Source organism: Acipenser ruthenus, unplaced genomic scaffold (genome assembly GCF_902713425.1).
Source record: "Acipenser ruthenus unplaced genomic scaffold, fAciRut3.2 maternal haplotype, whole genome shotgun sequence".
In the NCBI taxonomy this organism is placed as follows: domain Eukaryota; kingdom Metazoa; phylum Chordata; class Actinopteri; order Acipenseriformes; family Acipenseridae; genus Acipenser; species Acipenser ruthenus.
Genome location: NW_026708630.1, coordinates 1 through 25,319, shown reverse-complemented (window position 1 = coordinate 25,319; position 25,319 = coordinate 1). Strand labels below are relative to the sequence as shown.

Sequence of the window (25,319 nt, the reverse complement as noted above, 5' to 3'; positions counted from 1 at the left end):
TGGGTTCAATCCCCGGTCGGGGACACTGCTGTTGTACCCTTGAGCAAGGTACTTTACCTAGATTGCTCCAGTAAAAACCCAACTGTATAAATGGGTAATTGTATGTAAAAATAATGTGATATCTTGTAACAATTGTAAGTCGCCGTGGATTAGGGCGTCTGCTAAGAAATAAATAATAATATCCATAAATCTATTTATTTAACAGTTGGCATTTAAAAACTTTAGACACAAAGTTGTTACATGTCTTGCATCCCTTAAAAAATAAAAAATAAACATTTTTAAAATCATTACTGAATTAAACATTTTACCAGCGTTGAAAAATCTATATGTAGCGATCAATTATATATATATGGATAAGGGCGTCTGCTAAGAAATAAATAATAATATTATATATATATATATATATATATATATATATATACACACACATATACACACACACAGTATATATAGCACTGTATTCATCCTATTTTTTCCTTTTCAAGCTCAAGTAAAAAACGTTTGTGTTTTTGCTTTCGTCACTTAGTTTAGGTTTATCAGAGGTACATGAATTAAAACTGTACCTCTAAACCTAAGTGAACTCATGCAAATCATGAAGGATTGCCATACAATTTAACATAATTAAACAAAGCAACGTCTTCCACTTAACTTAGCAATAACTGAACTATGCAATTTACAGGAATATAAACAAACAACCAATGCATAAAAAATAAGTTTATTTCAGAGATAGTCTCGTTTAGAAAATCTGGAACCTGGTTGCCGGTCTGAAAAGTAACTGGAATCTCTGTACTTGTTCAGATTAGCCTGGCCTAAATTAATCACATTTCAAGACATTAATTTTCAAGATCTCCAATGAGTTTTTGTTTTCTTGGGAAACTACAAAATAATTAATTTACTGAACTGATCTGAGTGGAATGGAACTGCTGATTGAAGAAATTCAGAGACTGACAGATGATAATTATAGTAAAAGGCTGTTTTATGAGATAAGAAACAGGTTTATCCTTTGTGCCAATTGTGCTGCACTGTGTGTTGGTTTTGTGATGTGGAAGCCGAGGGCTTAGGACCACCATACTCCTTTCATGTGTGACTTAAACTGGATTTGAAGTCAAGCATTCAGAGATAATAATAATAATAATTTCTTTCTTAGCAGACGCCCTTATCCAGGGCGACTTACAAGATATCACATTATTTTTACATACAATTACCCATTTATACAGTTGGATTTTTACTGGAGCAATCTAGGTAAAGTACCTTGCTCAAGGGTACAGCAGCAGTGTCCCCACCGGGGATTGAACCCATGACCCTCCGGTCAAGAGTCCGGAGCCCTAACCACTACTCCACACTGCTGAGATGTAGTGTGTGTGTATTACCAACACACCTATTTCCATTAATATTCTGCATTTTGACAGGTTTGGTAAACTTAATTTGTTGACTCTAAAACAAGTATGTCGGTACATTACGCGCGCCATTACAAAATAAGAGCCGAACTGTACATGTAAAAATGTAAGTCTGACATACCTATATAGTCAACAACAGACAAAGGATAACAGTTAGATGTATGTGTGACATACACAATATGTAAGCCCCACTATATTCCACAGCAGGGAATAATAAGGCAAACAAATTAGTTTAAATAGTATCAGTGATGTGTAATTTTTCAATAACGTCAGGACGTGTGATGCAAGCTAACTGCAGTCTGTATTACTTCTTCATCTTCGTTGACAGCAGTGTCCAGGTCCTTGTCTTTGCACTCCACTTGTTGTTCTTTCACAAACTCCTCCTGTATCCTCTCCAGCTCCAGCAGCTCGGCTGTCAGCCTCTCCATGTGAAACTCTCGTCTGTTCTTCAGCAGCTTCATAGGGAAGGGGTTCATATCATTAAACACTATGGTCATTAGTTTCCTAAAGACAGAAGATAAAGAGAAAACAAAATGCCACTGATGAAACAACTGCAAAGTTAAAGGACCTGGGAACTCTGCATTTTTCCCCCTTTCAAAAAATACACAAATAAATAAATAAACAATAACGTATGGGCCTGCCAAAAGTAAAGTCATAAAAAGACAAAAAGACAAACACACACTTGAGAAACAATGCACAGTTCTAACAGGAACAAAAAATGTAAGTCTGACATACAAAGTTGTTGCTTGCTAATTTTATAACATAATTGTTTAGAGATTGAACCCATTAACTTCTACAGTGTATCAATCTTCAGGTGGTCCAAATCAGTCAATGGCCCCCTGTCTCTGCACAGCCAGCACTGCCTGGATTCTTGTCTAATACTGAAGCATGAATGGCTGCATCTAAATGAATGTGTTTGTATTTCAGGTTTAGTGGCTGGGCATAGGAGAAACATGGTGATTGAATCAATAATTCCAATGAAAAGGCTTTGAGAACTAAATGGAAACATATTTTTGCTGCTTTACAGTCATTGTGAGAAAGCTCTGCCAAATTATTATCATATAATCCCAGTTATTTCACTGAAAATCAAGAGAAAGCAGACTGATTGATCCAGTTCCGTGCTACAGTATAACAGAAAGGAAATGTTTTCAGTAAATAAAAGGCAACAGAACCTTGGAATTATTCATCCTTAGGATAACTTATTTTTACTACTAAGACCTAATGGCAAGAAAATTCTGTTTTTAATAGGATCTTAAACGGCTGGTTTCACAAACTACAATTAGCACTAATTTTGGACTACCTTACCTAAGATAACAATAGGTAGTCCAGGATTAGTGCTAATCAGGGCCTGTGAAACCAGCCAATTGACCTACCAGTTAAATTGTTCAACACTTTAATAATCTGCTTGCAAACTGTTCATTAAACAGCTATACATACAGTACATCTGTTTTCTACGCTGCAAAGAGGACATTATGTGGGTCTGTGAGGTGGGGGCTCCATTACCTGTAGGAAGTGAATGGTAAAGAAGGACTTACGGTTTCATAGTGGATGCATGGTAAAGCTCAGTAAACTGCAAAATCACTGTTCACATTTACCATCATCAAAATGGTACAAGACAGTTTACTGAAATCGCTAACTTTACTAGTGGTTAAAAGCATGGCCACTGGAGTGAGTGAGATGAGTGTGAACTGTTTATACAGTCTGTGATTGACAGCAACTGGTCTGATGCGTCTGCTGTACATTATCATCATCCTCATTCTGCCTCACCTGCCATCAGAGATCGTTTTGGTGAAAAAACGGAGGTATTGGTAGATTTCCAGATTGTCGTGAATTTTTAGAATGTCCTCTTCATTGTACTTAAAGAGGGCCAGTGCATAGCGAAATATCACCTGGAAACAGAAAGAAGGAAATACTGTTCAGGTTAAAAAAGAAGGATACTTTCACTCATCAAGTCGTCACTGGACTGAGCCCTTTTATAATTAATTATATTTTACTTATTTCCATGTTTTTCATTTTTACTCTCTATAACTCTCTAAAATGTCATTACTATAATTTAAAATAATTGGATAAGCTGTTACAATGTAAGTGTGACATACTGTGCACATGTTTGCAAGTTAAGACAATTTTTCTCAACAATTTGTGCTGAAAAATGTATTAAGCACGTTTCAACACAGTTGGGTAAGCGTGGGTGGTGTGGGTGGTGTTGGTGGTGGTGGGGTGGGTATTAAACACAGCCGGCGCTGTACCTTTGTGCCCTCATAGAGGAAAGCATCCCACGCTCTGAGCAGGATGTCGCTGACCAGACTTTCCACGAAGACCACCAGGAACCAGTTGAAGGTGATGAGGGAATGATCGATGCTGTGCTCCTTGAAGTGGGCCATCAGGCGAGGCATCTTCTCAGCAAGAAAGTCACGGAACACCCTCTGATCAGCCTGCAAGGAACAAAGAGCTCTGCTTAGAGCAGCAGGAGTTGCTCAGCTGTTAGAACAAATAGGGACTATGACTGCCTGAATTAGCACATCCACAGTACTTACTGGTGAAGCAGAGGGGATAGCATTAAAACTCAGCTATAGGCCGACGAGCAGTGTCACAAATATTTTAACATTTTCTTAGTAATAACGGAGAGACATGGACAAATTAGCCAATTTCCATAACAAGTGCCTTTGGAAAATAGGCAAAAACTGGTCAAACAAAATCTCAAATAAAGACCTCCACGAGAAGACCAAATCATCACAGATACAAAAAGAAGAAGACTGAGGTGTATAGGCCACGTACTCAGGATGGAACAAACCCATATCCAGAAGGTAGCTCTACAATGGATACCACAAGGGGAAAGAAAATGAGGCAGAGAAAGTTGCCTAAGATCGAGAGGTGGCAAGGGCTTGTTGCGTCCTTGTGTCCCTGGAGGGAAGAAGAGGGTTCGCTGATTTGAAATCAGTTGTTGTACATACTGTACCTGAGAGGCAGTGAGGGTTTTGCTGTAGTAGTCTTGTGGCATTATGATTTCAACAACAGCCACCAGACACCAGAAGGCATCCTCTTTACCCTTCAGAACTAAAAGTGCAATAGCTGCCAACCTGCAAGAGGAAACACACACACCACATGACTCCACTGGAAGTGTGCTGCTAATATTCAGAAGAAAAGGGGGACACATAGGTGTGCCAAGCCACATTTTTACACATTTTAGGCCCTATTTTGAAATAAATTCAGAGGAATTTGATGTATGAAACTAGCAAGAAATTATGTAAATTATACACTTATTTGTATTTATTATTATTTTATTTCTTAGCAGACACCCTTATCCAGGGTGACTTACAGTCGTTGACAAAAATACATTTCAAGAATCAGTATAAGTATTGATACGATTACGATTCAATAACGGAACAGATAACAGTGTCAGTGATAGTTACATCAGGATATAATTAAATACAAAATACTACAGATTAAATGACACTCGACAGATTACAGTACTCTAAAGTACAGGGTTAAATGCAGTAAAATAGGGAGCAGATAAGAGCAAGTAAAGTGCATTTAAGGAAGAGTGATAAGTGTCCAGATGGAAAAGAGGAGTTTCTACAGGTGCTGTCTGAAGAGGTGAGTCTTGAGGAGGCGCCGGAATTATTTTTAATCTGCCTGAATATGGCCACTCGTGCTTTCCACCACAGTTGTCTTTACAGTTGTGTAGAATATTAAAGAACATATCTGGGCCAGTATATTTGTGATTCCAAAAAAAGATATATTGTACAGGGGAGGGATGAGTAGCTAAGAATACACAACACAGTTAACAACCACTAGGTGTCATAATTACTCAAATCAATAAATAAACACTGTTTGCATGTGTATTCTTATTGCTATTTATAATACAACAACACATTGCTCTAGTATAGTGTCCTGGCATAGCTACCTCCAACGAAGTGCTCTAAAATGTTAAACACCAGTAATGCTGCCATTACCTGTGGCACTGCTTACCGGTAATAGGCATTATTCTCTGTTTTAGAAAAGGATAAGTTATGCTAGTCCACGTCCAAGAAGTACAAGAAAGTGTTTTGTCTTTTTTGGCAACACCTTTTACTACTTAATGAGCGAATGGCATTAAGAACTTTCAATACAAAAGGTACAGTATCGGTTGAGGCCCTGGCAGTAGCCGATGGTGGGGTTTTGCCAGGAGAAGGCTAGCAGAATGCGCTGCAGCTTTTGGACTGCGTCGGAGGTGGGCGAGGAGAAGTGCTTATTGCTGGTGAGGGTGCGGTGCAGGTCCAGCCTGATCTGCCGCGAGGCCAGGTGCTCCGACACCTCGCAGTGCTTCCTCAGCTCCTGGTAGCGATTGGGATTCCACTTCCTAGAGACCTGCGTCCGTGTCCTCACGATCCAGCGCCACACCTGCTCCCGGTACTCCACAGGGATCCCACACCGGATCAGGCCCTTCAGCTCTGGGGAGGGAGCCAGCTGGTCCAAGGGACGGCTGGCCAGGTAGTTAGCCCACCTTGTCCGCAAAGGCTTGTCCACCATCTCATTGTTGCGCAGGTTGTTGGAAAGGATCTCCAGGGCCTGGATTTTGGCCAGGAGCTTCACGTCCTCTACTTCATAATCAGGAATGGTCTTGAATCCATAGTCGTCATACTCACTGGGAAGGAACACAAAATTAAACAAGGATGCTGGTAACATGCAGTATTCACATATTCCCTAAATTATCATACAACATTGTACAGTAGGTGCATGGCTCCAGGTTTTTGTGATTTAGTTATGTGTAATGAACCTCTATGTTAAGTTGTACTGTTATATTTCTAATCAGTCCCCTCTGCCAGCGTATTCCTCCCCATCGCTGCAGGAGAGCATGGAGTTAGTTAGTTGAGTTGGAACAGTTGGCGGAGAGAGACAAAGGGAGAGAAGGGAGTGGGCTGAAGTTTGACGGTTAGGAGGAGGTAAATGTGTTTGGAAGCCAGTACAAGAACCAGGAAAGGGTTATGTGTAAATGGTATATGTGCCTGAAACTAACCTGCCTAGGGTTATACATAAGGCCCTGTGTAAATCGAGATTTCACGAACTGCGCAGAAATTGCGAACTTAGCCCAATACCGTGATTTTTTTCAATATTCTTATAATTATTATTTGTATTTCATACGATGGAGGTAAGCTATTCTGTATGTCCTGCAATGTTACTGCAAATCATCTCTTGACAGGCATTTAGATTCAAGTATTCACTGAAAGAGAAAGGCGGAAATCCAAGAAGCCAAAAACGTGAACTTCCATGTTCCAAAAGTCCACTGAAAACCGTGAAGCACGAAACACATTAAATTTTGACCTGACAGGGATGTTTGTTTGCGCAAATATCCCTCTTGAAAAACTGGACAACCAAAAGTTATGTAATTTCTTCATACTGAGTGTAGCAAATGGTGGAGTGATTCCTTCATCAGCCCAGCTGAGACGTGAATACTTACCTAAAGTTGCCGACTATCACAAGCAGGAGATTATGGAATTAGTAAAACAGTCTGGTTGCTTGTCAATGGTCACCGACGCGTCGACTGATGCCCAATAGCAATATATGTTTCACATTGTATTTGTTTTGCAGGGCCTAAATGGTGAACATGCATCTGACATAGAACTGAAAGCTGTCCTTGCAGATACACTTTACCCTCAGGCTGTTAATGACAACACCGTTTCACAAGCTATTGTAAAGTGCTTGAATAACTTTGACGTTGATTTTGAAGATGTCAGTGCATTTATCAATCTATTTGCTGTATAAAAAAATAATAATAATCTGTACACATAATTTATAAAATAGTTCTGTGCACAATCTGCAAAATAAGACACTTTACCCGTGATACTGCCTTGAACTTCTTTTTGGGCATATATACACCTTCACTGCCTAACATCAACCCTTATATATGGTCCTGGAATTGCAGTGTTTATTGACGCACATTGCTCTTTATGTGGTTGGTTAGGGAGCAGTTCAATGTCAATCCAATCTTTGACCTTTCTTTTTGCCTGCTAAGGTGTGCAGTGGTATTGTGATGTGGATTACTATACAGTTAACAGCAAGCTCATTTCAGCTGCTTGCATCAATCGCTCGAACAGCAGAACAAACATTTTCTGTTCAATTTACAATCAATACTATTCAATCTGAGTTCCTGTGCAGTTGTTAAGACTACAGTAAACTCTACGAAAGGAGTTTCTATAATATTGATAAAAACAAACTGAGAAAATAATCATGAAAAATAGGAAATGCATATAATTTGCACTTCTGTTCTAAACAGACCATGCAACAAAACAAAAAGAGTTTTTCTTTTGTTTTAAAGAAGTGACATAAACAAAATATATATTTTTCTCAATTATTAAATTATCACATTAAAAGAGCAGGGCACATGACATAGAAAATCATAGACAGCAAAGCCCAGAAACTACTGTAAGTTCCAGCTCTTTTTTGGCTTTTCATTTGCGCACCTATTAGATCACAATTGCAACAAACCAACATTAACATTTTGATCCTTTGCTTGTTTTGGTATTTCAGTTCGGGATATGAGGGTATTGTATGAAAATGGAACTGGTGTAGCTTGCAATCACATCATCAGTTTAGCAATAGAATTGCATTTTAAATATTTGAATATACTTAGTAACAAAAAAACAAGAAAGTAACCGGGGGGAAAAAAGTTTTCGCTGTGAAATCCCGGTATGGAAATGTCAGTACTGTCTTACCTGACAGGGTTGAGTTTAAAGCCATCCTTCTTGTCTCCCTGCAGTGAGTCCTCAATGAGCCTTTTCACCATCTCCTGCTGACTGCTGTCCAGCCCTTTGCTCTCCTGCAGCCTGCGCAGCACGACCAGGTACTTGCTCTCAATCTGGCAGTTTTTGGCCTCCACGTAGGCACACTGCAACACAAAAGAGAGGTTTAGGGTTAGGATTAAAACAAAACACAGCAGCTGGTGAAAGCAGTAACCCTCCCACAACCTCCCACTCATTTCCAAGACAGGGCAGTCCAAAGGCAGAGGGTTTCTACACCCTGTTACTTTTTAACTGGGTTGAACTTGTTTATTAAAATGTAAAAATGAACCTAGTACATTTCCAAATAACTAATTTTACAGTTCTGATGGAGCCATTCCAATTATAATCTTGCTTCTGCTCCTTAAATTAATTTTATTTAAAAATCCTCTTCGCTGCAGTGTTCACTTGTTCCCTTGTGCTGCTTATATTAATTACAAGACTGCTATTTTCTACAGTGCAATATGTGTGTCACCCGAGTGCTTATGGACACTGTGGCTGTGAAGGGTCATTTCTTTGAAAGTTAAACTGTTGTGTACAATACATGTTTTTTTCCGATTACGATTCGGAAATCAAAGCGTTTATGTTTTTGGCAATTTTAGCAGTTTTAGCATAGCCTGCAACTGAAATTATATTTATTTATTTATTTTTACAATTTTTGCTATTTGGTTCTTCTTTAAACCAGAGTCACCCTGGTATCAAATGTGATACCTATTAATTCAAGTGCTCCCAGAAATCCTGAAACAACTCTACTGTAGTACAATAGTTTTTCATGTCACAAAAATGGTCTGATCCTAAATATATCTAAAATAATTTAAAACCATTGCCAATCAGACCAGATAGATAAAACATCTAATTTGCTGCAATCATACCAGCCAGTAGCTGTTTCATTGCACAGTGCACTCAGGGGATATCACTATATGGAGCCATGACACAGGCACTAGGACAGATCAAGCACCGATACAGAAACAGCTACAACTTGACCCACCCCAAAGAACACATTGGGGTCAACAAGATTAAACATTAATTTGCAAAATTAAATAATTTGTATTTAGAATTCACTACATATCTTTCCAATTTGCTTTCTGCATCTAGAGAAGACCTAGATTTGGAGATGAAAGGGAAACATCCCAGTCAGTCTGATCTGTTCATTCTGGGAGACTGGAGCTGGCTCAGTTGCTAACTTCTCTGTGGTTTTAATTAGTAATGCATGAACACACCCGAGGTTGCTGACCAGGCTAACAGCCAGCCAGTCAGAACTACTATGACAGTCAACTAAGAAGAAGAAACAAGGAGTGAAACCTAGCAGGAGTACAAAGAATTATAAAAATAAGGGAAGTACAGTATAAAATGAAAAAAGAAAAACCACAAATTACTAAAGAGAAACATAACAGAGGAAGTATCTCTGCAAAAAAATCAAATAATTGACCAAAAATACTGACTGCCTATGTCTTTATTTATGCAGATACTAGACTACAATAACAAGGTAAGAAGGTATGTGGAGGAGTGGTTAGGGCTCTGGACTCTTGACCCGAGGGTCGTGGGTTCAATCCCAGCTGGGGGACACTGCTGCTGTACCCTTGAGCAAGGTACTTTACCTCGATTGCTCCAGTAAAAACCCAACTGTATAAATGGGTAATTGTATGTAAAAATAATGTGATATCTTGTAACAATTGTAAGTCACCCTAGATAAGGGTGTCTGCTAAGAAATAAATAATAATAAAAGTATATTAATAAACATGGCAAAACCCAGGTAAATTATTATAAATGCATTGTATAACCATGGGAAAAGCATGGGTAAAACTGCAGAAATACTGTGGTTAAACAGGAGGCCAAAGGAATGCTTTAAACTTTTAAAAAGTTACCAGGATGTGAAAATGATACAAAGTGAATCTAAAGTTGTTGTTTTTTTTTTATTTTGTTTTGTTTTTTTGCGTTAGACTGTGTAAGAATAGTGCCCAGTAGGTCACCAGCTTGCGTCACTACATTAGAACCACTTGCAATCCATGTGTCACTAAGCAGTTTGCTTTATCATAATGTACCAGCATGTTAGTTGTTCTTTAATTTACTTTGGCTTCTTAGTGCAGACAGAGATGTCTCTAGGCGAAATCACAGATCTCATTGTGGTTTTGTGGTTAAAGCTATAAGAAAAAAGAAATAAACGAAACTCATTACTATTACTATTAATCTGGGGCCTAGGCTATAAAAGCTGAAAATAAGATGTTTAGTATTAAATAAAGTCACTTATATATTAGCCTGACACAGTGACGATACTGCATTAAAGACTTGTAGGTAAGGATAATATATATATTAATATATTTGAACATATATGTTTTTTCACAATGGTTAAATGGGTACAGATCTGTCACACAGCAAGCTGTAAAGCACATACCTTCATCAGGAGGCCCTTCTCTTCTGAACTGTTCCTCCACAGCTTAGTAAGCTGGTAGATTTCACAGTTGAGGAACTTGTTTTGGATCTTGTGCGCCTCAATATCGTCCTAGTAAACACAGTAAACTAATGAAATCAGAACACAATCTGTGGTTGTACTTAAAACATTTCTACTGTGAGCTCTACTTATTAAGAGCACAGGTTTGACCTAGTCCTGACTGATCACTGCTTTTCTTTGCTTTCATAATTGTACTCATTTGTACCCTATAAAACACTGTTTGAAAATCGCTGGGATACGTAAAAAAAAAAGTGTGGCTAACTAATGTCAATTAATACACTGTACAAAAACAATATACTTGTTTTGTTCTAATAACAAAGAAATAGAAGAAAAAAATAGTTGGCCAACTGATCACGTGTCTGGAATTATTATTTGACTTTATATTTAAGTTTTGCTAATAAGCAGATAACTGGTCTCCTAACTTATCAGAGAGCAGTGTACCCCCTCATGCCTAGTAGCCTGGGGTTACACAGGGATCTTTTTTTTATATATATACAGTATGTTTATGTTATTATAATAATTTTTGCTGTTCATTGTAACATCACATCAACACTGTGCAAGCCTGACCTATAGAGTACAAAATCACAGTAACGTGATACAAAGTACAGTCGAACCTGTCGTATCTGATCCTGCAAGATATGACACCATCATTACCCAATGGACCTGTGCCATGTGTGACTTGCATATGCTGCTACCAACTGAATGGTACTGATGGAAACTGACCAATGCACATTTTATTATGGGTCTAAAACAGTAAATTCAGCTCTTAGCAGGTCAGAATTTGTACACACTGTCACTTCACATAACTGCCCAGTTTAACCATAGTAAATAAAAGAAAAGTAAAGGATTCATAAAATTACTGTACTGTTAAAAAGCGTGCATCCTTGTTGTTGTTTATGTCTCAGGTTAACACACACACACAATGTAAAAAAACCTGTCAGATTACTTTGGCATACACTGAGAAAGCACGTTAAGAACTGTTTGGAATGCTGTTTTGTAAACTGAGAAATACTGTACTTCAGTGCTTGTGCAGTCATTTTCACAGATTTTTTTGTATAGAATACATGCTGTGTCGTACTTTGGTGTTTTAGGCACACTGATGTACCTGACGTTGTTCATTTATAATGCCCCGACGTTAATAAAGAAACTACAATATACTAAAACGACTTCCTCTGAGATACAATATTAGTATATATTCGCTGGACCCCTGGACCGGTTCTACTATAAATGAATCATTCTTAGACTGGAGTGGCAAACAGTAATTGTGTGTCTGCTCCAATGCTAATAAAATCTAGTTAAGATGTCATGTTTGTAATGCTTATTGGATGCAGAGAAGGTGTAGAATACCGTATGTGACACCCCAGCAGTGAAAACATGGATCAGTTACTTTACTGCTTTTTCACATCATGCAGGATTACATGGTGGTCAAACAAAACCAAAAAAAAGAGTGTGGTTTTATTCGTGTTTCTTGAAACAAGAGTTGACGTACTTCCCATGGCTGTAATGTAAAAGTAACTTTTAAAATAACCTTGAGGTTCTCAATCTTCTCCTGCAGCCTGCAGAAGGTCTCTGTGCCCATGGAATTGGCTACGGTACGCTGGGGGTCAGCCATGCAGGCGGCCACCTGCTCGGAGAGCTTGAGGATGACTTCCTGCTTGGCGTTGTTCTTCTCCATCATGAGCTGCACGTGCTGCTGCAGCTCATTCACTTGGCAGTCCTGCATGGCCAGCCGCTGCTCCAGCTCCTCCTTGTCTTTGAGCAGGGCCTCCAGGCGGCCGTCCAGGTCCGCGATACACCTCTCTTTGTGCCGCACCAGTTCCAGCCGCTCCTGCTCCCCTGCTGCAGACAGGAACTGTTTGCTGGTCCTCTTCTCCTGCTGTGCTGCCTCCAGGGCCTTGTGAAGGAGTCGCACCAGCTCCTGATTTCAAAACAAAAACACTATGGTCATTTAATCTTAAAGGTGAAGCTTCTTGAGCTGTGTTGGAGGTCCCGTAAATAAATTATACTGTAGGTGGTCCCTGAATAATGCACCTGTACTTTCTTTGTAATCTGAACCAGGTGGGATCAGACCTGTTCAGATTAGTGATTTGTTTGGAGTACTGATAATAAACTGTACCATACTAAAAATGCCTGGTATAGTATTTGTTTTAGGTTTTTGATTCTTGCATTTCCTGAAAAATCTGTAATATCCCTTTGAATAAAAAAATACTGTTTTACTTATCATATAAGAACAGCTGTTAACATAATGCATTTAATTACAATTATGGCTAAAGGTAAATTCAAATAGTCTACTGTACAATGCAATTTTCCCTAAAAAACAGCCTGTTGCAGTATTTATTAGTAGTGCATATGAGAAAAGGCTCTGAAGCTCTGCCCTATATTATACGTCAGTGGCCTTAAAACCAATTATCAGACATTATTATTATTACTATTTTGTTTATTTTGCAGACACCTTTATCCAAGGCGACTTACAGAGACTAGCGTGTGTGAACTATACATCAGCTGCAGAGTCACTTACAACAACGTCCACAAGGAGGTTAAGTGACTTGCTCAGGGTCACACAGTGACTCAGTGGCTGAACTGGAATCTGAGCCGCGGACCTCCTGATTACAAGCCCTTTTCTTTAACCACTGGACCACACAGCCTACTATTTCAATAACAATGTCCTTTTTTTAACCAATTATAAAAGCTGAATTCAGTGAAGTGTTTTTAGAAAAGACCAGCAAAATGACTGAAAATTCTGCACACTGCCTGCTGGTGGTCATTTTTCAAACCATTCAGGAGATCAGCTTAACTTGTGTTTTTAACAGGCTCAAAAAAGACCTTGTTTTTGCAGCTCTGTTCTTTGTACTCTGAAAGAAGAAAACAATGATAATGCAATAATAGTACCAAACACTGGAAATACTGTCCCAGTATTACAATAATAATGAGCAATGGTGTCTTGTAAAGTGGTTTCATAAGGTCCAGGATAACCGTGTCTTTAATCAAGACACAAAAACTAATGATAAAATAAGTCAAAATGCACATGCACAATAAATTCTGTGCACAAAGAAAGATTGTGTCTGTTGGTCTAATTTTAGATCAAATATACAATTAGCTACAAACTCTTGCATGTTGCAGATCAGGTGCATTTGATCACTGCGTTAAAAGTCGTATGGGTTACTAACAGGAAACAAGAAGGCGGCGATGCAAGATTAAAGTTTATGTTTGGGAAGCAATAAAATATGCTTATTGAAGCTCATAAAAATGTAAAAGGAAGTTTTGTGACCACAGGCAAAAATGTAAGCTGTCTTTTTATCATCATAAGATAGGAGTCATGAGCGAAAACCCAGAACTGCATTCAGGAGCTCTATTGTGACTGTTTAGATCTAGCCCTGCAGAAACAGTCCCTGCACAGGGCACAAAATTACCCTTGACTTCCTGACTCACCCTGCACACCATGCACTCATGCCTTTACCAGCTGAGCCTCTCGGGGGCCCCAGAGATTTTGTATTTTAATACATTTGTACTGTATGTGTTGATGACAAAATAATAAAAAAAAATTCTACATTGTAACCTTTATGGATTCATAGGAACAGTAGTACAGCACAAGAGTTTCACTTACAGACAATGAAGCAACAACAGACTCTCTTCACTGTTTCAGAAGTGCCCTTCAACCCTATTTTACATACACAGCTACTATAGAACATCATACCACCATGTTTATAACAATTTGGATTATCAGCAATACAGTTCTCACACTTTTAAAAAGCTCTCCTGTTAGGTAATGCATGAGTTATTCTGCTAAATGCGTTTGCCTTCACACCCAGTGACACCTTAGCCAAAGAGGAAAGAAAATGCACAGTAAAGCAACCAATTTGTGGTCAGCATGCAGGTTTCTGACTTGCATAGAAAAAGAGTTAAGACATCACACAGTCAATACAGTAGATCAGTACTTTAATCAGTTTAGGCAAAATTATTGCTGGTCTTGGATTTGAGTTTGTATTACTTTGTGTAACTGCTTGACTAAATCCACTGTTTCTGTCTTATGTTCGTTCATACCATGCTTACTATAGATACAACATCATATTTAAATACTATCATACAACTTTATAAAGGTTTACCACTGTGTTTTTGCACAGTATTTTTTACAGTTTTCCCATGCTTTCCCTGTGATTAGACTGTTATTTTCCCACAGTTTACCCTGGCTTTCCATGTTTATTAATATGCTTTACCATACCTAGCTGGTCTTTACAATGCTGACCTATGCTGTACCACTATGCTTTATGATTTTACTATGGGAAACATTTATAAGGTTCAATCATTCATTGTACAAGTGCCTCACAAGACATATTATTTAATAACTCAGTTATCAGTTGTTATGTGCTTAAATATACTTCAGACACCCAAACCAAACATATACCTTTTGTGACTTGAGCTCCTCAGTGAGCGTGAACACCTCGTGCTGGAGTCTGGATAGTTTGTCCACGGGGCTCCCCTCCTTTCCTGACACCTTCTCCCCAGAAGGCTGAAGAGAACTGGTCATTTTCTTCTCCCTCTTGTTCATGCTGCTTGATGGAGAACTCTTTCCTCCAGTCTTTGCTTCCTGCGCAGACTCGTTTGTAACTGAAGAAACTGAAGGAGCTGAAAGGACTGTAGGTGCTGGGGGTGTCAGAGGTACAGGCGGTGCTGGAGGTGCTAGGAAAGAGAGCAAGCAAAGAAAGCATTTGAAATGCATGAATATTTTATATATATATATTTTTTCTTAAACTTGCTGGTTCTTTATTTTATTCTGGAGCCACCTACCTGACAATATACCCTTCATAATCATTAAACAAAAAAAGAAAATAATGATTATTTCTGGAATTCAAATTTGTTATACATACAAAAATCATCATAGAACTCATAGTACCAATGTTAATTCTAGGGTGCCTAGCCAAAACTACAATTTGCTGCAAAAGAAAATAGTTGTTAAAAAGAGCTGTTGTTTTCAATGAAAGGTGAAATTGTGAGCTATTTAGTGAGTTTTCTAGAAATTTCTTAAAAAAAGGCTTTATTGACGCTCATTCTTTATCTTATTAACAAGCTTTACTCCTGCATGGTTCACCTTTTAGGAACAGGAAACCTCTGCACATTTATAACAGCAGAAAGAGTTCTTACCCTGCATGAGAAGAATGTAATAGTTTCAGAGCCACTGTGGTGGTCCCCGCATTGAACTGATCCAGACATGAACTAAGCAGAGACACAGACTTTGCAGTGCAGTTTCCTGTCAACTGAAGGATGCACCCGTTTCCCCCAGTATCTGTGTCACAGGATCCTCACAGGGACAGTCTTCAGACTGCTGAATCTTGTCAAAGTTGAACACACTCCGTCTCAGCTCCTGAGCTGGCTTGTTTCCACAGATATTGAGGACTGTGTTCCTGTAAGGGCAAGGCAGAGGAAACACAAACTGACTTCTGAAGGCAAAGTACAGAGAAAACGAAACTAAATGCATAGAAACAAAACACACACACACACACACAAACTAAAGTAGTACACAACAAATAACAAAATCCAAAGCTCAACTGGTTGCTTCTCTTGCTTACAGGCAGCTGCCTGGATAGGGCTGACTAGTTTACATAACAGGTTTGAATAACTTCTGTAAATTTTCAAATACAAAATGACCTTAGGATAAAAGCACATGTTGCTTCCCACTAGTGAAAACTTTGCTGTTATTAAATAGAAGCCAAGGAATATATTTTGGTTACAAAATATTAGGTGCTAGCAAATCATGAGCAACTGACATTGCCCTAGCCATTGCTGTGATTTTGGTACTTACACTGTACGTAAGAGAGCCATTTAATTCAGTGTGTTTTCCCATTAAGAGGCACATAAAAAACAAGGTATGCAGGTAGTGTCTTACTGTATCTCTGTGATGGGGTGCTTGTCTGGCAGACAGGCTGCGGCGTCTCCGACTAGGCCCTTGGGGGTCTTTACTGCTGGGAGGAAGTCCTCTGTCCTTCCTGAAAAAGAGCACAAGCATCTCAACTGCCCATCCCTTCAAACAAAGTACACATTTCATACATATTCATTTATCATGTGGAAATGCCATTCTAATGTACTGCAATACATTTGTACTTACTTGCTGGACTTCATGGAGTAAATATAATTAAATGATTAGATATACAAATGTATTATTTGGTTCCATTCTCCGTATTTCCAAAAGCTGTAGATATATGTATGTTTTAGTGAAATGAAAATTTCCTTCCCTGCACCTTTTGCTTGGGAAAGTTTCTGGCAACATTAGAGAGTCTCACTCACAACAGCTGTCAGAAACGGTGTTTGCGGGCTGTGTTGTTTAAGCTGCTGTCTTAAGAAAGTACAGGTTAAAAGTATATGTCATTCTTATACCAGAAGACAAGAGTCAGCTGTAAATACTGGGTCTATTTTATTATACATACGGAGGTGCATAAACATCTTGCCAGCTTTAAACCTGTATACAGTACCTAGTCTAAAACAGCACCAGATCTAAAATAGTGCAAGTCCTTTTGTTATTTTGAGTTCTTTCCACCACACAGCACCAACATTCTCCTGTATGATCATCATTTTTGATTGTTTGAATTCATTAAGATATCTGACACCAGACACAATAAACAAAGTCCTGGTACTTTTGTTACCTCACCTAATTAAAGCATTGCATTTCTTGCTTCACATTACACCTCATGAAAATATCTTAGATATAATTACAATAAAGCGCAAAACATGAAAAAATATGTGGTGGTTACAAGAGTATAGCAACACTTTGTAAGCGTTTAGAATAAATAATTTAAATTGGGTTATTCCGGTTCAGCTCTTTTGTTTTGCATGCACACAACACCTACCCTGGAACCCTTTTCTCCATCAGATCACAAACTGAAGAACCCCACCCCACACACAATTTGGTCGACTTGAGCTAGAATTAAAACTGGGCTGTCAGTGAGCTTACCTTCCCAAGGTGCAGAAGGCAGCTGGCAGAGCTGTGTGGAGGTAGTGGAGGGCTCTGCAGGTATTTTCACCAGGCTGGTATTGTGCTGCCACCGTTTTATTTGCAGCTGCTGCAACCAATACAGCATGGCTTGGCTGTTTAATGCCTGTAAAACAAAAACAAAACAAACTAGATGGTAACTTTACAAGTTGTGGGGCTTGCTTTATTGGGAAAGTGGACAAAGTAGCTGATTTGTGTCAAAAGTCACATTGTTTATTAATTGTCTCATGCTTAGAATGTGCTAGAATTTGAAATTTCTCAAAGTTCTATGACAGTTAATTCAACAGTGGGATGTAGCCTACTGAAAGAAGTTGATGCGGTTACTAAAACAGCTGTACCTCTTGATTGGTAGACGCCATTCCTGTTTTGATTTCATATTTGAATAGCTGAGAAGTAGAGGAAGATTTCATTTGCTCTAAGTAGTTGTCTAACTTGTTGGGAAAGTGGTCAAAATGGCAGTTTATAAAAAGTTAGAGAAAAATTTAGTTGGTGCGGTTACTAAAACAGGTGGACCTCTTGATTGGTAAAAGTTATTTATGTTTTGATTTCAAATTTGAATAGCAGAGAAGTAGAGAAAGATGTCATACCCTCTAACTTTTTGTCTTACTTGTTGGGAAAGTGGTCAAAGTAGCTGATTTGTGTCAAAAGTTACATCGTTTACAGTAAATAGAATGTTGGAAGTCTGGGAGTTTTTAAACAATGGGGAGCTTTAGAATGTTGAAAAAAGTCCCATTAAAGTGAATGAAGATAGACAAAAAAAGGATAAAAAGCTTAATAGTTTAAAAAGTATAAAAGATATCAAAAAGTTGTATACAAGCACACTATTCCAGACCGGTCTACACGTTTTAAAGTTTGAACGGTGTTTCTATCTTAAACGGTGTAAGAGGAGTAGCGTGCCAAAGAATAAGAAGAAGAAGAAGTACGTTGAAGATTTAAAGTGGGGACTCTTGCTTCGCAAGCCCCACTAATAAAAATGGTTGGTAATTGTGACAGAGAATGAATGAATCCTCGTCAACAATCTCCCTCTCAATCTCTGAGGGCGCTGTATAACCAGAACAGAGTGCCCCAGAATGGATGTTTTTGCAGTTCATTCCAGGGTCAGTCGGAAGCCGGACATTCAGGAAGGGGGTGGGGCCACGATACCTGAAGTCAGCGCCTTAATGCGGTAGGTGATGTGTCAGTCACGGATTGGAGGAGACGTGATTGGCCGCGCCACCGAAAGAGGGCATGACGGAGGGTTTTAAGGGGAAGTGGCCCCAGTGATCTGTTCCTTAGTTTTGATGGTTAAACTATAAGGACCGTATGCACAGGAGAATTAAAAGTACTGTGAGTGTTTTGTGTTTTGTTTGTTTGTCAGCTAACTGTCATTGTTTGTTTGGCTAGACGGCTAACACGAACCGGGAGCTGTCGCTGCACGCCAGCACCAAACCCCGGACTACACTGATCTACTGTTACCTCTGTGTTTGTCTTTCACCATTCACTTGCACTAGAGCACCCACTGTCAGGAGACATGTCTGTGTCTGTGTATTGTGTGTTTAAAAAGTGTTTTTATTATTTCGGGACTGTAACCCTCCTTTTGCATGGCGCAATACACATTGATGTGTAGAGCCCATGCTTATTATTTAAAGTGTTGTTGGCACGCAACCCAGCTGAAAATAAAGAGCTGTTAATTGTGAACTGTCTTGTGTGTGTTTGTTCTGGAGCACTGCATCATCACTACACCTGCACACTGCAAACCATTCCTTCACAGTAATCCATTTTTATCATTGCAAAAATTTTAGATGTAGGGAAAACTGCTTGGGGGATGCTATTGTGTATTATCAAAGCAGCATCTGAAAAGGATTCCCTTTGTTATACTGACAACCTTTTTACAGCAAACACTTACAGAGCTGCTATTTTATAGCTTTATAAGAAAAAATAAAATAAAATACAATGATAGCCTTGCTCTGTTCGCTTAACTCAAACTATAAAGGAAGGCTGTGGATTTTAAAGTGGTCACAATGCAGTCAAATACCAAATTCAATATACTTTGAAGTTTAATATTTTACCTTCAACTTACTAAACCCTCAATACACCACATACTAAGTTTTTGTCTTTTCTTTGGATACATTCCTCCCCCACATTATCATACAACAATCAGCCTTTTCTTGCACAACAGGCTGGATGATGCTCATGTAAGATTACAAGTGAAAAGTTAACAAGAACCCCTTCTTTCATAGCCAATGAACAATTTATAACTTGTTAGCTGGACAGTTTATTCTGAGTTCAGGCCATGGGAAGAATGGTGTGGAGTACTGCAACGTAACTTATAAGTGACTATATAATGGGATATTAGAACGGAACATACATTATATATAAAATTGCTACTGCTTCAAATTAATTCAACAATCTCCTTCATAATTGATCAAGCTTATCCGTAGATCATTATTACGCACAGTGTTAAGCATGTTAGCTGCAAGCTGTTAGATTGTTAATATACATTTTAAAGACTGAGAACAACAAAGCTAGAACAGTTGTAACGAAATTGGCCTAATAAAGTTCGGGCGCCAGGAAAGTATATATAAACTTCCCAATAAAACACAACTCGTTACTCGGACCTTGTAGCAAAACCAAGTTTCTACCTACGCGACCCTACAATATAAAAATTGCAACTGACTCTTGAGAACTTAAGCATAGGGTTTTAAATAAACACCCATTAACATTTATTCCATAACCAGTACTGTCACTCATTTTCGTTTTACACCACACAACACACATTTAAGAGCATTCTTCCTTGACACCTTTAGTACTCAATTAGTTCCCAATCACTGAAACCATATCTATTATAGAAATAATGACCGGGAGGCTATAACAAAGTCAAGCAAAGTAAGAAAGGACGTGACATAGATCTAAACAGTCATTTTCCCAAAAGAGAAACGAAGGGAACTTCCATAATATTGATTAAGTCCCGCTACAGTTGTCAGCCGTCCTCCTCAAATACACGTGCAGGACAACTCCATAACAATCCAGTAGGCAACAAAAAAAAAAAAAAAAAAAAAAACTCCAGGTTTCAGTCTCGCCAATAATAGAGCAATATGCAGAAAACTCCAGGTTTATCCGGCTAGTAATACAGCAGTATAAAAACTCCAGGTTTCAGTCTCGCCAATAATAGAGCAATATGCAGAAAACTCCAGGTTTATCCGGCTAGTAATACAGCAGTATAAAAACTTCAGGTTTCAGTCTCGTTAATTTAAATCAATATGGATTGTTCTCCACGCATTAAATAACCATTGGTGTATTCAAAATTGCAAACCGTGTCGGCGTCTTCACTGGTCCTGCACGTTTCAAATCACTCGCCACTTTATTCCTCAATCGTTGACTTGACATCATTCCTGTCCCAACGAGTTTCCCCATACACAAAACATCCGTGGTGTCAAAGCTATATTTCATATATTAATTAACGGTAAGCTTAGACACCAAAAAAAACAAAACAAAACAAAAAAACTATTACAACTTATTTCCATACTGCGTTCTCTCTCTCTCTCTCTCTCTCTCTCTCTCTCTCTCTCTCTCTCTCTCTCTCTCTCTCTCTCTCTCTCTCTCTCTCTCTCTCTCTCTCTCTCTCTCTCTCTCTCTCTCTCTCTCTCTCTCTCCGTCAACTATTACATCACTTCCTACAATCACACTCTCTCTTCCTATACCTGACGTCTTTATACAATTTTAAAATGATTGACATCCAAAGAGGCTAGTGCTGAATTCAATACGGCACACAGTAATGCTTATTTTTGTGTTCACAACCAAGAGCATTTGACAAGAGCATTTGACAAGAGCGTTTGACAAGAGCATTTGATGAAATGTATGCCAGTAGATACAGGGAATACATTTCTATACCAGTTCAGGATGAATGTATTTATTTTAGGTAAAGCATAACATGAGACCATACAATGGCTAATTTAATGTATTCGTATGCGTGTATAAATTACATTTATATACAGACGTGCTCAAATTTGTTGGTACCCCTCCACAAAAAACGAAGAATGCACAATTTTCTCTGAAATAACTTGAAACTGACAAAAGTAATTGGCATCCATCATTGTTTATTCCATATTTAATAGAAATCAGACTTTGCTTTTGATTATTTATTCAACATAATATTGTAAATAATAAAACAAATGAAAATGGCATGGACAGAAATGATGGGACCACTAACCTAATATTTTGTTGCACAACCTTTAGAGGCAATCACTGCAATCAAACGTTTTCTGTAGCTCTCAATGAGACTTCTGCACCTGTTAACAGGTAGTCTGGCCCACTCTTCTTGAGCAAACTGCTCCAGCTGTCTCAGGTTTGATGGGTGCCTTCTCCAGACTGCGAGTTTCAGCTCTTTCCATAGATGTTCGATAGGATTCAGATCAGGACTCATAGAAGACCACTTCAGAATAGTCCAATGTTTTGTTCTTATCCATTCTTGGGTGCTTTTAGCTTTGTGTTTTGGGTCATTATCCTGTTGGAGGACCCATGACCTGCGACTGAGACAGAGCTTTCTGACACTGGGCAGTACGTTTCGCTCCAGAATGCCTTGATAGTCTTGAGATTTCATTGTGCCCTGCACAGATTCAAGGCACCCTGTGCCAGGCGCAGCAAAGCAGCCCCAAAACATAACCGAGCCTCCTCCATGTTTCACTGTAGGTACAGTGTTATTTTCTTTGAAAGCTTCATTTTTTCGTCTGTGAACATAGAGCTGATGTGACTTGCCAAAAAGCTCCAATTTTAACTCATCTGTCCAAAGGACATTCTCCCAGAAGGATTGTGGCTTGTCAATATGCATTTTAGCAAATTCCAGTCTGGCTTTTTTATGTTTTTCTTTCAAAAGTGGAGTCCTCCTGGGTGTTCTTCCATGGAGCCCACTTTCGCTCAAAAAGCGACGGATGGTGCGATCACAAACTGACGTACCTTCACCTTGGAGTTCAGCTTGTATCTCTTTGGCAGTTATCCTTGGTTCTTTTTCTACCATTCGCACTATCCTTCTGTTCAATCTGTGGTCGATTTTCCTCTTGTGGCCGCGCCCAGGGAGGTTGGCTACAGTTCCATGGACCTTAAACTTCTTAATAATATTTGCAACTGTTGTCACAGGAACATCAAGCTGCTTGGAGATGGTCTTGTAGCCTTTACCTTTACCATGCTTGTCTATTATTTTCTTTCTGAATCTCCTCCGGCAACTCTCTCCTTTGCTTTCTCTTGTCCATGTTCAGTGTGGTGCACACAATGATACCAAACAGCACAGTGACTACTTTTCTCCATTTAAATAGGCTGAATGACTGATTACAAGATTGGAGACATGTGTGATACTAATTAAGAAACTAATTAGTTTGAAATATCACTATAATCCAATTATTTATTATCTTTTCTAGGGGTACCAACAAATGTGTCCAGGCCATTTTAGAATATCTTTGTAGAATAAGCAATAATTCATCTCTTTTCACAGCTTCTTTGCTTTATTCTATGACATACCAAAGGCATGCAAGTATACATGATAAAATAGCTTTTACTTTTATCACTTTCCAGGAGGAATGAAGCATTATTTCAAAGAGCTGTAAGGGTACCAACAAATTTGAGCACGTCTGTATATATATATATATATATATATATATATATATATATATATATATATATATATATATATATATATAAAACTTTCAGGTTCCCAGTGCTCAAAAGCTAATTTTACACCCTGCACCAAATGACAGACATTCAAACCCCTATTGCATTGCAGTTCCCTCATTGCAGGTTTTAAAATTAGCCTGATTAGCCACAGTGTATAAGTAACAGGTTCCGATGTGTCATATTAAACTCAAAGTAAAACCAGGAATGGATCAAACTGCTATGCAATGGAAGTCTTATTTCCATCCCTGGAACACAGAGGTATGGTAAAGAACATTAATAAACCATGGTAAACTACAGTAAATGCATTGTAGAACCATGGGAAAAAACGCTAAATTCCTGCGTTAAATTTACTGTGGTTAAATTTATAAGGGAACCCTTGGTATTGCACAAGGGCACTTTCTTAAAATGATACATCGTTTTTTAAGGTTATTTGAAAAAAAATGACAGTAAGTGGAAGTCCAAACTGATTAGTGTATCCTCAACCAAAGCGGTTGTATCTAACAAAATAACTTAATTAAGACATCAGTATAGGCACAAACAGTGGTTTTTTTTGTTAATGAAAATACATGTTTGCTGTAACTTGTGTTTGTTTCAACTCAGAACTGCACCTGTGTGTTCTACTCAACGAATGGAAGTGCAAGATGTATATGATTAAATTTTATTGGCTGGCTTGTTACTGCTTCACGTACCTTCACAGATTAGGGGATTTCCTATTGCTTTAATTTTAAAAAGACATACCTTCAGCACAACAACCCGTCCTGGGATTTGAATTTGAAAGGTCTCTTCCTGAGCTTGAGCCGGGTAGCCAAAGGTAGCGTTAGCCAGGTCAATGCTTCCCAAGGGATTGACATCCTGTGACGTTCTGTAGTAGTACAGCTGGCACTTCTTCTCTTCGAAAATAAACCAGCGGGCTTTCCAGGCCTTCAAGGGCCCCCCCAGTTTGTTCAGGTACCCACACAGTTTTGTGGAGGAGGGTTCCATCTTAGTTTTCATGACTGGCTTCTCTTGGGCATTGCTCTGGTCCATGTGTGTGGAATCACCCTCGTTCTCCTTGGTGCTTTCCACTTCCTCTCTTGCACTGGCAGTGAGGTCATGATGATTGTCTGGGCTTGTCAGATTGGGATCAGCTGCAGGCATGGGTTTTCCGACTTGACAGTCCTGCTCCATCTTAACAGTCCTCACCATGTGTCCTCACCCGATTTCAAAGAAAAGATGTTAACTGGTTTGTCTTTGGCTATTGAAAAGAGGTGTAGTATGGTATAATCAATTTTCATTCCCTTTATTAGCTTTTCCCTGCCCCTTGTCAGTTAGTTAAACTTTCACAAACACCAGCTTCAGCGAGGGACGAATTTGTAAATAAAATGTTACATCCTTACAGTCCCATGTGAGTAACATTTAGTACAAAAAAAGAAGCTATCAGCTATGAAGGTCTGAAGAAGAGGTACTAGTTTCCCTATGCTCTCTGTGGTGATTGCAGTGTCCCTTATTCAGGATTATGTTCTATGAAAAATAAAATCTAAACTTCACACAACTTTAAATTATTGCAACTTTTTTAAAACACATTTTAATACAGGATTCTATTGTTAATGAGCACATTTGCTGTAAATGCTTTTTTTAAAAATATTGTATAACATACAGGCACTGTAGTAAATACTACTGGCAATTACACCTCCTTGAAAGTATGCTATAGTAAATTCTGAAAATTTCTATAACCACTTTGAAGTATGCATTATTCAAGGAGGTTATAGTAGACTACAGTACTAAGTATGGCCACTATAGTTTACTGCTGTATAATAAAAATGCATTTACAGCAAATTACCACTTTAAAGTATAGTGTTTACAGCAAAATACTGGAGTAAAATGCTGCAGTAGCACAGTTCATTTTATTAAATAAATAAACCAAATCTTAAATCAGCAATAGACAATTGGAGTGTTCTGATGTAGTTAAGACTGAAGGTGGCCTCCATAAGGAAAAAACACCAGAGCCCAATGACAAGGAACAAAGCGTATTAATGTGTAGCAGGCTACTGTCGTGTTTTCAAAAAAAGGGTTTAAAGCTGCCTGACAATGTGAACTGTACGCATTGGATACTT

At 38.6% G+C, this 25,319-nt stretch overlaps 2 protein-coding genes across 2 annotated transcripts; both read right to left on the bottom strand.

Annotated features, from left to right (window-relative positions):
• Positions 1 to 699: 699 nt before the first annotated feature.
• On the bottom strand, positions 700 to 21,107 carry LOC117400013 (TBC1 domain family member 2A-like). The gene is made up of 10 exons (XM_059021474.1): positions 17,545 to 21,107; positions 15,004 to 15,278; positions 12,130 to 12,519; positions 10,545 to 10,652; positions 8,090 to 8,262; positions 5,524 to 6,021; positions 4,354 to 4,477; positions 3,644 to 3,829; positions 3,165 to 3,286; positions 700 to 1,901 (listed from the first exon to the last, which is right to left on the bottom strand). Exons 1-10 carry the CDS (start codon positions 17,669 to 17,671, stop codon positions 1,667 to 1,669), a joined length of 2,238 nt encoding a protein of 745 aa, XP_058877457.1. The 5' UTR covers positions 17,672 to 21,107; the 3' UTR covers positions 700 to 1,666.
• A 2,789-nt stretch (positions 21,108 to 23,896) lies between these two features.
• LOC131734966 (TBC1 domain family member 2A-like) lies at positions 23,897 to 24,794 on the bottom strand. Its single transcript, XM_059021473.1, has one exon. The coding sequence runs from the start codon at positions 24,409 to 24,411 to the stop codon at positions 23,908 to 23,910; it is 504 nt and encodes a 167-aa protein (XP_058877456.1). The 5' UTR covers positions 24,412 to 24,794; the 3' UTR covers positions 23,897 to 23,907.
• Between the last annotated feature and the right edge of the window lie 525 nt (positions 24,795 to 25,319).

Excerpts from the sequence above, each read along its gene's own strand:
- LOC131734966 (XM_059021473.1), bottom strand. The coding sequence starts at position 24,411 with ATGGTGAGGACTGTTAAGATGGAGCAGGACTGTCAAGTCGGAAAACCC.
- LOC117400013 (XM_059021474.1), bottom strand. The coding sequence starts at position 17,671 with ATGCTGTATTGGTTGCAGCAGCTGCAAATAAAACGGTGGCAGCACAAT. Across the intron at positions 10,653-12,129 it reads AGAAGATTGAGAACCTCAAG|GACGATATTGAGGCGCACAA; the intron begins GTTATTTTAAAA and ends TGTGTTTACTAG. Across the intron at positions 8,263-10,544 it reads AGAAGGGCCTCCTGATGAAG|TGTGCCTACGTGGAGGCCAA; the intron begins GTATGTGCTTTA and ends TTTGTGTTGCAG.